The sequence below is a fragment of the Mesoplodon bidens genome (genome assembly GCF_964165515.1).
Source record: "Mesoplodon bidens genome assembly, chromosome: 1".
Taxonomy (NCBI): Eukaryota; Metazoa; Chordata; class Mammalia; order Artiodactyla; family Ziphiidae; genus Mesoplodon; species Mesoplodon bidens.
The window spans coordinates 173093865-173109036 of record NC_138176.1 but is presented as its reverse complement, the minus strand read 5'-3'; the positions used below and the strand labels follow the sequence as shown (position 1 = coordinate 173109036).

The 15172-nt window shown below is 37.7% G+C and overlaps 1 protein-coding gene across 4 annotated transcripts in view; it reads right to left on the bottom strand.

Annotated features, from left to right (window-relative positions):
• Positions 1–245: 245 nt before the first annotated feature.
• Positions 246–15172, bottom strand: part of SLC25A16 (solute carrier family 25 member 16) — a 35286-nt gene continuing 20359 nt past the window's right edge. For 2 of the 4 annotated variants that reach the window (XM_081224372.1, XM_081224373.1), the window contains 5 exons: positions 12985–13106; positions 12669–12735; positions 8135–8297; positions 3416–3484; positions 246–1815 (listed from right to left, as the gene is read on the bottom strand). In XM_081224372.1, coding sequence (XP_081080498.1) covers positions 1659–1815; positions 3416–3484; positions 8135–8297; positions 12669–12735; positions 12985–13106 — 578 coding nt within the window. In that variant the 3' untranslated portion in view covers positions 246–1658. Of the gene's footprint in view, positions 1844–1874; positions 2730–3415; positions 3485–8134; positions 8298–12668; positions 12736–12984; positions 13107–15172 lie in introns of those variants that run through there. The other 2 variants (XM_081224375.1, XM_081224374.1) reach the window with 2 other exon arrangements.

Genomic DNA, 15172 nt, shown 5'->3' with positions numbered 1-15172 from the left:
AAAAAAAAAAAAAGAGAAGAAAAAAAAGATTCACTTCACATTATCAATCTGAAATAAATCGGATAAAAATACTGTCATTATTTTAAGTATTCTTCCATTATGTTTAATATTTGTGCTTCAATATGTAAATAGTTAAAAGAAAGGAATAATTGTTGAAATATGAATAAAATTTATTTTTAATAACCTATGTATTCTGTAACAGACACAGAATGCAAATTTTTATTTAAAAAAATATTTGCAGTCCTCTTTTATTGTTAACATAACTGAGATACTTATTTTATACATTTAAATTATCTTGAGATTTGATAGCAGTATTTAGCTACAGTGTAGCCGAGAAATGAAAATATACAAAATAGTTTTAGGAACACATGTATTTTTACCTGTGGGTACATTATAAATCATACAAAGATACACATTTATTTTAAAATAAAGACTTTGAAAATGAAACCAGTTCATAAAATTTTTACCAAGTTATGACAAGAAATCTTTTATGCAAAAAAAATAAAAATTGAAGCAGAAATAACACTTTCAATTTAGTTTTCTAATGTCTTAAAAATCACATCAATTCTACAAATTGCTGTTTCTGAGGACAGAACTATAACTGTTCCCCTCCCATTTTTGTCATGCTTATAATAAAACATAAAAACTACTCTAAACATAACTGGAATTCTTACATTTTAAACCATTTTAATATAAATGATAGCAATTCAGATCATGTTTTACATTTCTACTTAAGTTTATATTGCACTAAAATTATTTTACGTGGAAGAACTAGTTGCTATGTCATAACATAATACTCAGAAACATTCTTTGACATTCACATCTATATTAATGGATATATTTCACAGTCCATTTAAATAAATTTTCTAGTATACATCAAATCATCTAACAAAAACAAATCTATAATGCTAACTTGTTTTGAGAGCAAAGATATTCAGTATTTACTATTACTGCCTTTGGGAAATACATTGACTTTTAAAAACACATTTAAATCACTCAGAAACTGGGAATGACATTTGAGCAATACCTGAAAATTCTTGACTTACTGATGAGTCTCTACACGGTTACTTTTTGAATACAACATTTATCAAAAAATGAAGAGAAAAAGTGTTTGTCCTTTTATCCAGTGGAGCAGAATTATGAGAAGAGAAATATTAAGAATAATACTTCAATGCTGGCTTCTAACCTATGTTTTATATAACTTAAAATTTCAGCTCTCATCATTCTGCTGCAATATAACCAAGACTGTTAATAATAATAATAATAATAATAACAATAACAGCAACCAACATTAGAGTCTTTGAAAATCATGATTACAATTAAAAGCTTGGAATAGCATGATAAAACTAATGGCAACTTTTTGAATCCCATTTTAAGTTAGTTCTATCCAAATAATACTTTAAAATGGTTTCAAATAACCTTACTGATTAGCCAGCATCAGCTTAGGATTTTTTTGCAATGTTCTAAGATATAACTTTTGGCGTAAAAGTATAGTAAGCACTTTTGATTTGTGATGAATAGAAAACTCAAGTACTAAAATACCAGTGGTTCCTGTGACAGGGTAAATATCCCCCTTCAAGTAATGTTCTCCCCAAATTAAATTAACATTTTATTTTTCCCTCTGAGAGTTTATTAAGGAAAAGAAATAACGATATTTTTTAATTGAGGTGAAAAAACTGCTTCATAAGTTCATATGTTGTAAAAGCCACTGCCTGAGAAGGAACGCAGCGAATGTAATTAAGAGATAAACCACGATATAATCCTTTGCGAATTCCATGGTGTCCATAGACATACTTCATAGTCTCCCGCATGGTACTGAAAGAGAATGGTTAAATGATGACACCTTTATGCCCAGTCACGAAGAGACAATTTCAGGATCCATAATAGCATTTTTAAATGAAGCTAAAAATGCCATCTTGAGTAGCTTTTGGAAGGCAAGTGTTAAAACAAGCTAAAGGACTTCCCTGGTGGCACAGTGGTTAAGAATCCACCTGCCAATGCAGGGGACTCGGGTTCGATCCCTGGTCCGGAAGATACCACATGCTGCGGAACAACTAAGCCCATGCACCACAACTACTGAGCCTGCACTCTAGAGCCCGAGAGCCACAACAACTGAAGCCCATGCACCTAGAGCCCATGCTCTGCAACAAGAGAAGCCATCGCAATGAGAAGCCCACGCACTGCAACAAAGAGTAGCCCCTGCTCACCACAACTAGAGAAAGCCCGCGCGCAGCAACAAAGACCCAATGCAGCCAAAAATAAATAAATTAATTAATTAAAAAAAAAAAACCAAGCTAAAAATTCATAATAAAAGAGCAATTCATTCCAAACAAGTACAAGCATTATGCATAGAATTCCGGGGCTCATTAAGATAATGTATTTTGTTTGCATTATGTCTGTGACATTTACTAGCAACACTATTTCATAATAATATTTGAAATATTGATGTAGTCTTTTTAAAGGATATATGAGCAGTTGCCCTTTAAACTCTCAAGTTTCTGCTCAAGTTCTATGCTACAATGAGCAAATGGTTATAGAACTAAAGCTTGAAGGACTATCTCCCAGATTTCATCAATAAAGACTTTCTTGTTTCAGTGTTCTTTCCTTTCAAACCAACATTTTGGGCTTTGTCTTTCTCGTTCAATATGCAATGTAGACTGAAATATTCAAAAAATCTTTTGGGTGAATGAAGGCAATTCATGGTCCTGAATAAACATTCTGCTCTTCCCCTGAGGAACAACACATCACCAATCAAACAGAATGATTTGAAATCTCTACAGATTATAGAAAACTCTAGAGCTGTGCTATGCAATAGTGGTAGCCACTAGCCACATGTGGCTACTGAGTACATGAAATGTGGCAAGTCCAAATTTGAGATGTGCTGTGAGTGTAAAATACACCCTGGATTTCAAACACTTAGTGTTTTTTTTAAAAGGATGTAAAATACTGAAATGTTGAAGTGATAAATTTTAAATATATTGGTTTAAATAAAATATTTTAAAACAATTTCATGTTTCTTTTTATACTTTTTTAATGTGGTTAGGTTACCAGAAAATTTTAAATTACATATGTGGCTCACATCATATTTCTATTTAACAGAGCTGCTCTAAAATTAAATTTGTTTTTGTTTTTTTTTGGCCGCAAGGCTTGTGGGATCTTAGTTCCCTGATCAGGGATCGAACCCTGGCCCCCACAGTGAAAGCACCGAGTCCTAACCACTGGACCACCAGGGAATTCCCTAAAATGAAAACTTTAACAGGAGGATTAGGACCTGATTAAATTCAGTTTACAAAGAATACTATGGGAGATAAAATGAAAGCTCTAGACTACTAGTGAGATCACAGTCCTATCTCCCTACTTACTATACACATTACATTTCCTAAAGAAATTGAACAATGACAAATGAAGAACTTACAGGCACTTTTCAAATTCTGGAAGAACAGTTCCTAACTGCATTCGCCGACGTGTTACATCAAATGGGTAGCTAAAAGAAGAAATAGAAAGACTTAAAAATGATTTTTAGTTTTCTACTCAGCAATTATTGAATACAAAGCCCTATGCATGCTAGGAAATAATGTGCTCCTATTTTCTTACTGTTTTGTCTAATCTGGGAGTCAGGATATAGGCATATGAATAAAATCAAATAACAATACAGAGATCTCCTTGCCTTTGCCTAAAAGGTTCCCTTGGGTTAAATGATTCTTCTCTTTCATCACCCAATATCAAGTTCTATTTATTCCCCAAAACCAAATTAAATGCCGCTTCCTGAGGAAATAGACAGGGTGCTTTCCATTGTATTCCTAAGGCAGGGTTTCTTAACTTTGGCACTATTGACATTTTGGGTTGGAAAATTCTTAGTTGTGGGAGCTGTCCCGGGCATTGTAGGGTGTTTAGGTAAATCCCTGGCTTCTACCCACTAGATGCCAGTAGCACACCCCCAGTTGTAACAACAAAAAATGTCTCCAGACATTAATAAACGTCCACTAGAGACAAAACCACCCCAGTTAAGAACCACTACCCTAAGAGTATTCAGCAAGCGCCCCTGTATACAGTAGGCCAACAAAAAATTCTCCTTAAGGGCTAAAATTAACAATACAGATAATTGCATTTAGAGGATAGAGAAAATTCTATGTGAAAAGATTGCCTGATTCTGCAACTATGTATGGTGACGAATGTTAACTAGACTTAATATCAAATCATTATGTTATATACCAGAAACTAATATGATATTTTATGTTAATTATACCTCAATTTAAAAAAATTTTTAAAGATTGTCTAAAATGAAATACACAAAAGTAATCTCTTAGGAGTGGGACCCCAGGTGATTTTTTTTTTAATTACTTTTTTGGGGCTAATGTTGACTGCTTATGTTAGGTCTTGTGATAAGCAATTTATGTACATTATCTCATTCCATCTTTACAACAACTGTGTGAAGTAGGTACTGTTATCTCAATATTAAGATAAGAAAATTGAGTATTAGGGCTTCCCTGGTGGCACAGTGGTTGAGAATCTGCCTGCCAAGGCACACGGGTTCGAGCCCTGGTCTGGGAAGATCCCACATGCCGCGGAGCAACTGGGCCCGGGAGCCACAACCACTGAGCCTGCGCGTCTGGAGCCTGTGCTCCGTAAGGAGAGAGGCCGAGATAGTGAGAGGCCCATGCACCATGATGAAGAGTGGCCCCCGCTCGCCGCAACTAGAGAAAGCCCTCGCACAGAAATGAAGACCCAACACAGCCAAAAATAAATAAATAAATAAATAAATAAATTTATATTTAAAAAAAAAAGAAAATTGAGTCTTAGAGACATTTTCCATGTCATAAAGCTGCTTTCTACGTCCCTATTCAAAGCTCTCATTTATACATATATATATATATATACACACATATGTATATATACATACATACATATATATAATATATACATAAGTGATATATGACAAAAATAATTATATGCTTTTATATACATTTAAATTTACTATGAAATAATTATAATAAAAAAACCACCCATGTACCAACCAAACAGCTTAAGAAATAACATTACTAATAGATGAAGAGCTCTATGCATATAAGCAGCATCTCCATGAATTACCTTTTTTTTTTTTTTTGGCCCTGCTTCACGGCTTGCGGGATCTTATCTCCCCAACCAGGGATCCAACACATGCCCCCTGCAGTGAAAGTGAGGGGTCCTAACCACTGGACCACCAGGGAATTCCCCTCCATGAATTATCTTTTTTTTAATTTTTAAAATATTTATTTATTTATTTTTGGCTGTGTTGGGTCTTCGTTGCTGCATGCAGGCTTTCTCTGTTGCGGCGAGTGGGGGCTACTCTTCGTTGTGGTACGCGTGCTTCTCATTGTGGTGGCTTCTCTTGTTGTGGAGCACGGGCTCTAGGCGTGCGGGCTTCAGTAGTTGTGGCACGTGGGCTCAGTAGTTGTGGCACGTGGGCTCAGTAGTTGTGGCGCACAGGCTTAGTTGCTCTGCAGCATGTGGGATCTTCCCGGACCAGGGCTCGAACCCATGTCCCCTGCCTTGGCAGGCAGATTCTTAACCACTGCGCCACCAGGGAAGTCCTGAATTATCTTTCAATGGGAGGTGGAGAGAGGAAAAAACTTTATGGGGAATAAAGGGACCAAAACCTCAACCTGAAGGATTCAGTTTCCAAGCAGGAAAAGATGTGTCTGGGTAGAAGGAATTGATTAATAAAGAGAAAGTAAGAAGACAAAGTACAAGGATCAGGACTAGGGAAATAACAATGGGAAAGAAAGAAAATAACATTCTAGGGCTTCCCTGGTGGCGCAGTGGTTGAGAGTCCGCCTGCCGATGCAGGGGACACAGGTTTGTGCCCCGGTCTGGGAAGATCCCACATGCCGCGGAGCGGCTGGGCCCGTGAGCCAGTCCACAACAGTGAGAGGTCCACGTACCGCAAAAAAAAAAAAAAAAAGAAACATTCTAGGTAATGTTTTTAAGCAAAAAAATGACAAAAATATTTGGATATGTACAATGTGAAAAATGATCTCAAGGAATTATCAGGGCTAGAAGATTAATGGTGATCAATAACAAATAGGAAAGTTGGGGGCCGAGGACAGACATGAAAAAGAAGACAAGAAAGCAGTATATGAATTACAGAGCTTGAACTGAGGACAGAAGTCCAGGTAGAAACATCACAGAGCTTGCTAGAGAAGTAATGAGAGTCAGCAATGAAGATTTAAATAGAATTAGTTATCTGTACAGAGGTGACCATTGAAACCATAAAGATAGATGAGCTATTCTGGGTGTTTACGGGAAGAGCAGAGGACCAAAGCCTGGCTAGGCCTTAAAAAAATCAGCACAGATAGGTAGGAGGAGGAAGACATGAATTAGCAAGATACCTGAAAAGGGAAAGTTGCCGCAACTAAGAGTTCGCATGTCACAACTAAAGATCCTGCATGCAGCACCAGAGATCCCGTGTGCCGCAACTAAGACCCAGAGCAGCCAAATAAATAAATAAATATTTTAAAAAAGAGTCAGTGGGTGTAGAATATAGCTTATGAAGTAAGTGGAAAAGAGAAGACAGATTTTAAAGATCTAAATTGGAAGTAAATAATGAAGAAAAGGGGCAGTAAAACCAAGAAAAGAATCAGAATAGCTAGAGATGATCATGTCTCTGCAAATCAACAAGGTTCCACAGCCATGTTTCTAAAAGTAAACTACACACCTTTTTTTTTTTTAATATTTATTTATTTATTTGGCTGTGTCAGGTCTTAGTTGTGGCATACGGGATCACTCTTGACGCGTGCGGGATCTTTTAGTTGTGGTATTTGGGATCTTTAGTTGCGGCATGTGAACTCTTAGTTGCGGCATGTGGGATCTAGTTCCCTGACCAGGGATTGAACCCGGGCCCCCTGCATTGAGAGCACGGAGTCTTAGGCACGGGACCACCAGGGAAGTCCCTACACCTTTTTTCCTTTACTTTCAGTCTAGTATGATCTGCTCCCACACACAAGTATACTGAATCTGCCTTCACAAAAGTAATCCTTCATTGTGAAATCTGATGAATACCTTACTTTTCAGTACTTATCTTACTTTGAGTTTTCTTTTTCCTTTGGATACTCTTTTTTTGAGCCTTTGTGACACTACTATTTCCTATTGTCTTCCTGTTTCTCAGGATACTCCTCAGTCACAGAGAGCTTCCCTTCTTCCTGTTCCTGAAAAGTTCCTGCTTCTTAGTATTCCAGCCTTTTTTAAATCTCATCTATCCAATCTCTCTTGGTCTACAGAAATTCTCTAAAGCCAACTTTCCAATTACACTTTCCATCTAATTTATCTATGTCCCTAATACATTTATATTAATATAAAACTCCTTTGCATTGCTACTGTCTTAATAAGAGTATAGGCTTCTTGGGACTTCCCTGGTGGCACAGTGGTTGAGAATCCTCCTGCCAATGCGGGGACGTGGGTTCAAGCCCTGGTCCGGGAAGATCCCACATGCCGCAGAGCAACTAAGCCTGTGAGCCACAACTACTGAAACCTGTGAGCCTAGTGCCTGTGCTCCGCAACAAGAAAAGCCACCACAATGAGAAGCCCCCACACCGTAACAAAGAGTAGCCCCGACTCGCTGCAACTAGAGAAAGCCTGCACGCAGCAACAAAGACCCAAAGCAGCCAAAAAAAAAAAAAAAGAGTATAGGCTTCTTTCTTGAGGCAATACTTTTGTTTTTCCTTCAGTGAAACTCCCAATGCCTAGCATACTGACTGGCACAAAGTAGGCCTTCAAGATTTAGTGCAAGAGAAGTTGTACCTACACACATACACACACACACACACACACACACAATAAATGGCTCAAATTTCAGAAAACTCATACAGGCAATTCATGAGGAAATATGGGTGAAAACTATAGTGTTTCTTTTTCCTTTCTTTTAAAATCCACAGAAATTGAATAGGTTCAAACTAATTTGGTCAATTTGGCACGAAGTTATTTATAATATGCTTAAAGTGCAGGCACTTTGGAAAAAATGTATTAAATTAATATTTATATTTTGCAAGGGATCCTGTGTTTTATTAATCTATTAGAAAAAATAAGACAACTAACTAATGCTAAAAATCAGTATTGGATAAATGTAATTTGACTTAATTAAGTTGATGAAGAAACTTACGATATTGTCTGTGCTATTGCTCCAGCAACACCACCACAAAGTAAGTTTATGTGAGTTTTCAAAACTAAGACATTAGGATTGTCTGATGAAGGTCTGCCAAGAAGGGTAGGAGCATGGGAAAGCCCAACACTCTTTAAGGTACCAAAAGTAAAAAATGAAACACCTGAAAAACAAAATATAAATTCACCACGATGCTTAACAGAATGTGAGCTGTGAGAATACACCATTCTTACATAATAACCAATTAACTCAAGGGACTAACTATGCATTTCCTGATTTCCAATGTTTGGCTTAACCTAAGATAAAAAGATTTAATTAATGTTTACAAATAACTTAAAGATAACAAAATTACCACCTATAAAAAATTATACATTGTTTTTTCACACACTAACATAATGTTCAGTTCACTGAATAAAGGTAGTAATTGAGTATAATGCCACCTTATACATGAATAGAATTGAACAGTTTTCCAAGGTTTTACATAAGTAAAAGTTAAATTAATGGTTAGTAACCTTAAGTAAACATGACATATTTACAATAACAATGATGGTGATAATGTAAGGTAGAGGCAAGAAATTCAAAAGTGATAAAGCATTGTTATTTCAATTCAGTGTCTAATGCTGTCTTCGAGGAAGAGTTATGACAATGAGAGAGACACTCACCAGACACATGGAATCTAATGAATACTGAATTAAGTTACTGATAATGTGCAGCTGGTGCTGACTGAATATTTACACCATTTTATAATAAAAGGATTAAAGTCATACATTAAAAAAATTAACAGAACTCAAGTATACTTATTAACTAAACATTACTCAAGATATCTTGCTATCTACTGAATTTAAAAAACGTATTGAAAAAGATACTTGATTCTTTTTTTTTTTAATTTATTTATTATTTTTTTTAAATTTATTTTTGGCTGTTGGGTCTTTGTTGCTGCATGTGGTTTTTCTCTAGTTGCGGCGTGCGAGCTTCTCACTGCGGTGGCTTCTCTTTTTGCGCAGCACGGGCTCTAGGCACACGGGCTTCAGTAGTTGTGGCACGTGGGCTCAGTACTTGTGGCTCTCGGGCTCTAGAGCGCAGGCTCAGTAGTTGTGGCCCATGGGCTTAGTAGCTCCGTGGCATGTGGGATCTTCCCAGACCAGGGCTAGAACCCGTGTCCCCTGCATTGGCAGGTGGATTCTCAACCACTGCACCACCAGAGAAGTCCCGATACTTGACTCTTAAGAACAAATAAGCACTAACAAAAATTCAGTCTAGGATAACACCTCAATATATGCATTTATTCTTTGTATTAAATTCTTAGGATCTTATAGTATTTTATAACGATGCTATACAACTTTAGAATATTCATACACTTTTTCTTAAAGAAGTGGTTTTTATTTTTTAATCTTTAATTTTATTTTTATTTATTTATTTTTGGCTGCATTGGGTCTTTGTCACTGCACGCGGGCCTTCTCTAGATGCGGTGAGTGGGGGCTACTCTTTGTTGCGATGCGCAGGCTTCTTACTGCAGTGGCTTCTCCTGTTGCAGAGCACGGGCTCTAGGCACGCGTGCCCCAGCAGTTGTGGCACATGAGCTAAGTAGTTGTGGCTCGTGGGCTCTAGAGCACAGGCTCAGTAGTTATGGCACACGGGCTTAGCTGCTCCACAGCGTGTAGGATCCTCCCAGAGCAGGGCTCAAACCCGTGTCCCCTGCATTGGCAGGCTTATTCCCAACCACTGCGCCACCAGGGAAGTCCCCATACTTTTTTTTTTTTTTTTTTTTTTGCGGTATGCAGGCCTCTCACTGCTGTGGCCCCTCCCGTTGCGGAGCACAGGCTCTGGACGCGCAGGCTCAGCGGCCATGGCTCACGGGCCCAGCCGCTCCGCGGCATGTGGGATCCTCCCGGACCGGGGCACGAACCTGTGGCCCCTGCATCGGCAGGCGGATTCTCAACCACTGCGCCACCAGGGAAGTCTGACTCTACGTTTTGATGGCAATAGCAGCCAAGCCATTGAGACAGATCCTGCCACTGGGCCTACAGAAGATGGAATCATTGGGTCAGAAACTCAGAGGTTAAGATCAAGTAATGGACTCATAATTAAAGACCACTCAAAAAAAGCCACAAGAAATAAAACAAACAATGAACTAACTAACTAAATAAAGACCATCAAGCATAGGAGGAAGCAAATAAACATATATTTATAAAATATTGGGGGGTCTAAGGATTCAGAAAAATAAGCAAACAAGATAAGAAAGGAATAAAAAGAAACGTAAAAAGAAAAACAGGGCTTCCCTGGTGGTGCAGTGGTTAAGAATCTGCCTGCCAATGCAGGGGACATGGGTTTGAGCCCTGGTCCTGGAAGATCTCACATGCTGCAGAGCAGCTAAGCCCGTGTGCCACAACTACTGAGCATGCACTCTTGAGCCCGTGAACCACAACTACTGAGCCTGCGTGCCACAAGTACTGAAGCCCGCACACCTAGAGCCCAAGCTCCACAACAACAGAAGCCACCACGAGAAGCCCACACACTGCAAGGAAGAGTAGCCCCTGCTTGCTGCAACTAGAGAAAGCCTGCGTGCAGCAACGAAGGCCCAATGCAGCCAAAAATAAATAAATAAAACACATACATTTATTAAAAAGAATAAAAAAAAGAAAAACAAGTGGAAATCAAAGCAAGGTAAAGAAACAAGTCCAAATATATCAATAATCACAATAACCATTAAGTATACTAACTGTCAAGTAAAAGATTTCACTGACCAGATTAAAGAAATACCCAGCTATATATATATAATGACTACAAAATAAATACCTAAAACAAAAACATGACAAAGTAGAAAATAAAAGGATGAAAAAAGATATCCCAGGCAAATATTAACTTGGATCTGGGCAAAAAAAAAATTATGAATGGGGGAATTTGAACAATGACAATATACTAGATGATATTAAGAAAGTTTCATAATGGTAAGACAAATACCATAAGATATTACTTATATGTGGAATATAAAATATGACACAGGGCTTCCCTGGTGGCGCAGTGGTTGAGAGTCCGCCTGCCGATGCAAGGGACACGGGTTCGTGCCCCAGTCTGGGAAGATCCCACATGCCGTGGAGTGGCTGGGCCTGTGAGCCATGGCCGCTGAGCCTGCGCGTCCAGAGCCTGTGCTCCGCAACGGGAGAGGCCACAACAGTGAGAGGCCCGCGTACCACAAAAATAAATAAATAAATAAATAAATAAAATAAAATAAAATATGACACAAATGAGCCTATCTATGAAACAGAAACAGAATCATGAACATAGAGGACAGACTGGTGGTTGCCAAGGGGGAGGGGGCTGGGGGACAGACGGAATGGGAGGTTGGGGTGAGCAGATGTAAGCTTTTATATATAGAATGGATAAACAACAAGATCCTACTGCCTAGCACAGAGAACTGTATTCAATATCTTATGATAAACCACAATGGAAAAGAATATATATATAAAAAAAAAGAATGTTGGGTTTCCCTAGTGGCGCAGTGGTTAAGGGTCCGCTTGCCAATGCAGGGGACACGGGTTCGAGCTCTGGTCTGGGAAGATCCCACATGCTGTGGAGTAACTAAGCCCGTATGCCACAACTACTGAGCCTGCGCTCTAGAGCCCACGAGCCTCAACTACTGAAGCCCACGTGCCACAACTACTGAAGCCCGCGCGCCTAGATCCCGTGCTCTGTAACAAGAGACGCCATCGCAATGAGAAGCCCACGCACTGCAACGAAGAGCAGCCCCTGCTCACTGCAACTAGAGAAAGCACTCACACAGCAATGAAGACCCAACGCAGCCAAAAATAAATAAATAAAATAAATTTATAAAATCAGTAACGAGCCAAAATGCCAAGTATCATCACTTTTATTGACTGCTGCACTGTAGGTCCTTAGCTGGTACAGTAAGATAAGATAAACACAAATAGACAAAGAAATAAGGATTTGAACAGAAGTAAGAAATATGATGTTATTTGCACAGGATGTGATGGTTCACACAGAAAATCCAAAGCATTTACAAGTAACATGGTAGCTGGCTATCATATCAACAAGTAGAATAATGGCTAGCTATAAAATCATAGAAAAATTAAATCAAGCAATAAACTGAAAATGTAATTTTCTAAAAGACACAACGAAACTTATAAGGTGTCTATGAATATATCTATCAAAAATGTCCAAGATCTGTATGCAATTTCATTCAGAATTCCAGCAAGGATTTTTGCGCAACATCAAAAAGTGATTCTAAAATGCACATGGAATAGCATGATATCTACAGTCCTTACATTCCTGAAAAAAAGGAGCAAGGGCCTTGTCCTACCAAATATAAAGACTTACTATAAAACTGCATTCTATTATTGTTTTAAGAGCTAGCACTACAGATCACCGGGGAAAGGAGAAATTAATCAATGACTATCCTTAGGGAGGAAAAAAAGTAATTCTGGACAGATTAGGGGCTTAAATATAAAATGCTAAACTTTAAAATCATTCCTACAAGAAAATGAAAAACGAAGATTTTGCCAAATTTAAAACATACCTGCATATGGAGCCATTCCTAATATAGTAGGCATCAAGCCTCTGTAAAATCCAAGGAAACCACCTTCCTTTTGAGTGAAGAAAAATTAGAAGTGAAATTACACTGGGCTCATTATGATAAATGCAAAAGAACAAAAGCAAACATTATATAGGAAAAATTATTCTGGACCCACACTGAAACACAGATGTGTTTTCACAATTATGATTAGTATCAGTAATGATAAGTAAAATAATAACTATTCAAAACAATGACATTCAAAACACTTGCCTAAATATAAAAGGACATGTTATAGACAAGAAAAGCAAAAATGAAATACCTTTGCATAAATTGTTTTGAATGCATGAATAATTCCCGTATAAGTGTGTTCCCCTTTCACCTGGAATGCTAGGCGTACTCTAACCATATCAAGAGGGTAAGTACAGATAACTGCTGTCATACCTGAAAAGAAAGCAGAAATTTAAATGTATAAGAATCATATATTATGTGTGTGTATATATATATATATATATATACCTTCCCTATCATTAGTAATGCTCTCAAATTATATAGTAATGATGAAAATCCAATGAAATCAAAGTAATATTACTGACAGAATTATACCATAATATTATCAGCTGAAAAACTTGTAAGTAAAAGGGTCAGTTTGTAAAATCTTTTCAAGTTCTTCCCACTGTGAAGTTATAATGTTAGCACCAAAATAGTACAGTGTTAGTGGATCATGTTAGCATTTTTAAAATTCTATTACTTGCCTATTCACAGGTAAAATATCAGAAAAGAAAAACTGACTATCTCCAAAGCACTAGGCAGGATATTTGACTTTTTCCTTTTTTTCTCTAATCCTAAAATGGAGAGATGCCTAACCTACCTAAGGAATTCTTTTAAAAATAAAATAAAGGCATTTTTTTAAAAAATTCAAAGCATGGTCACTATTTTCTTTTTAAAATTTAGGTAAGGGTAATTCCCTGGTGGTCCAGTGGTTAGGAAGGACTCCATGCTCTCACTGTCAAGGGCCTGGGTTCAATCTCTGGTCGGGGAACTAAGATCCTGCCAGCAGAACAGCTAGGCCAAAAAAAACAAACAAACAGGAATTCTGATAAATAAATAAATAAAATTTACATAAATTTGTTACTGACTAAACATAATAAAAATATAAATGTCCAAGGTCATAGAAACAATTTATTTTAGGAATAAAATCTCCTGATAAACAAATTTAGTATTAAGTTCTAGATTTTCATCAATATATGATTTCAAATTCCATAAACTATCCAGGTGAATTTTTTTTTAATATTTATTTATTTATTTATTTATTTATTTATTTATTTATTTATTTATTTTTGGCTGCGTTGGGTATTCGTTGCTGCGCAGGGGCTTTCTCCAGTTGCCCTGTGCAGGGGCTACTCTTCGTTGCGGTGCACGGGCTTCTCATTGCGGTGGCTTCTCTCTTTTTTTTTTTTGTAGTACACGGGCCTCTCACTGTTGTGGCCTCTCCCGTTGCGGAGCACAGGCTCCGGACGTGCAGGCTCAGCGGCCGTGGCTCAAGGGCCTAGCCGCTCCGCGGCATGTGGGATCTTTGCGGACTGGGGCACGAACCCGTGTCCCCTGCATCGGCAGGTGGATTCTCAACCACTGCACCACCAGGGAAGTCCCCCAGCTGAATTTTTATTTACATCTTTTTTACTGAGGTATAGTTATGTATCAGTTATTTTTAAAATTAAAAATAATCTTCTATTTTTGTAAAGTACCAAAGAAACATATGCTCAAGATAAAAAAAATTAGAAAATAAAGACAATCAAAAAATTTTAAATAAACATATTCATCCTCCAGTAATAACCACCTAAATATATAATTACAAACCTTTTATACAGGGGCATTTACACACATCTAAACACATACACACATTTAAAACATGACAATGGGTTTCCCTGGTGGCGCAGTGGTTAAGAATCCACCTGCCAACGCAGGGGACACGGGTTTGAGCCCTGGTCCGGGAAGATCCCACATGCTGCAGAGCAACTAAGCCCGTGCGCCACAACTACTGAGCCTGCACTCTTGAGCCTGTGAGCCGAAACTGCTGAGCCTGTGTGCCACAACTACTGAAGTCCACATGCCTAGAGTTCATGCTCTGCCAACAACAGAAGCCACCACAAAGAGAAGCCTGCACACCACAATGAAGAGTAGCCCCTGCTCACCGCAACCAGTGAAAAGCCCGCGTGCAGCAACGAAGACCCAATGCAGCCAAAAATAAATAAATAAAATAAAATAAATTTATTTAAAAAAAAACATGATAATGGTGTAATTCTATTTTGTAGTCAATTTTTCCTACTTTACATTATATTGTGAACATCTTTCCACATGAGAAAAACGTTACCTGGATGTACTATAATTTATTTAAACAATCCTCTTAGACATTTAGGTTGTCTCCATTATTTGCTACATGATATTTTAATAGTAAACAGTGCTTTGATGAACGTCCTTATAACAAAATATTTCATTATGGATAAATT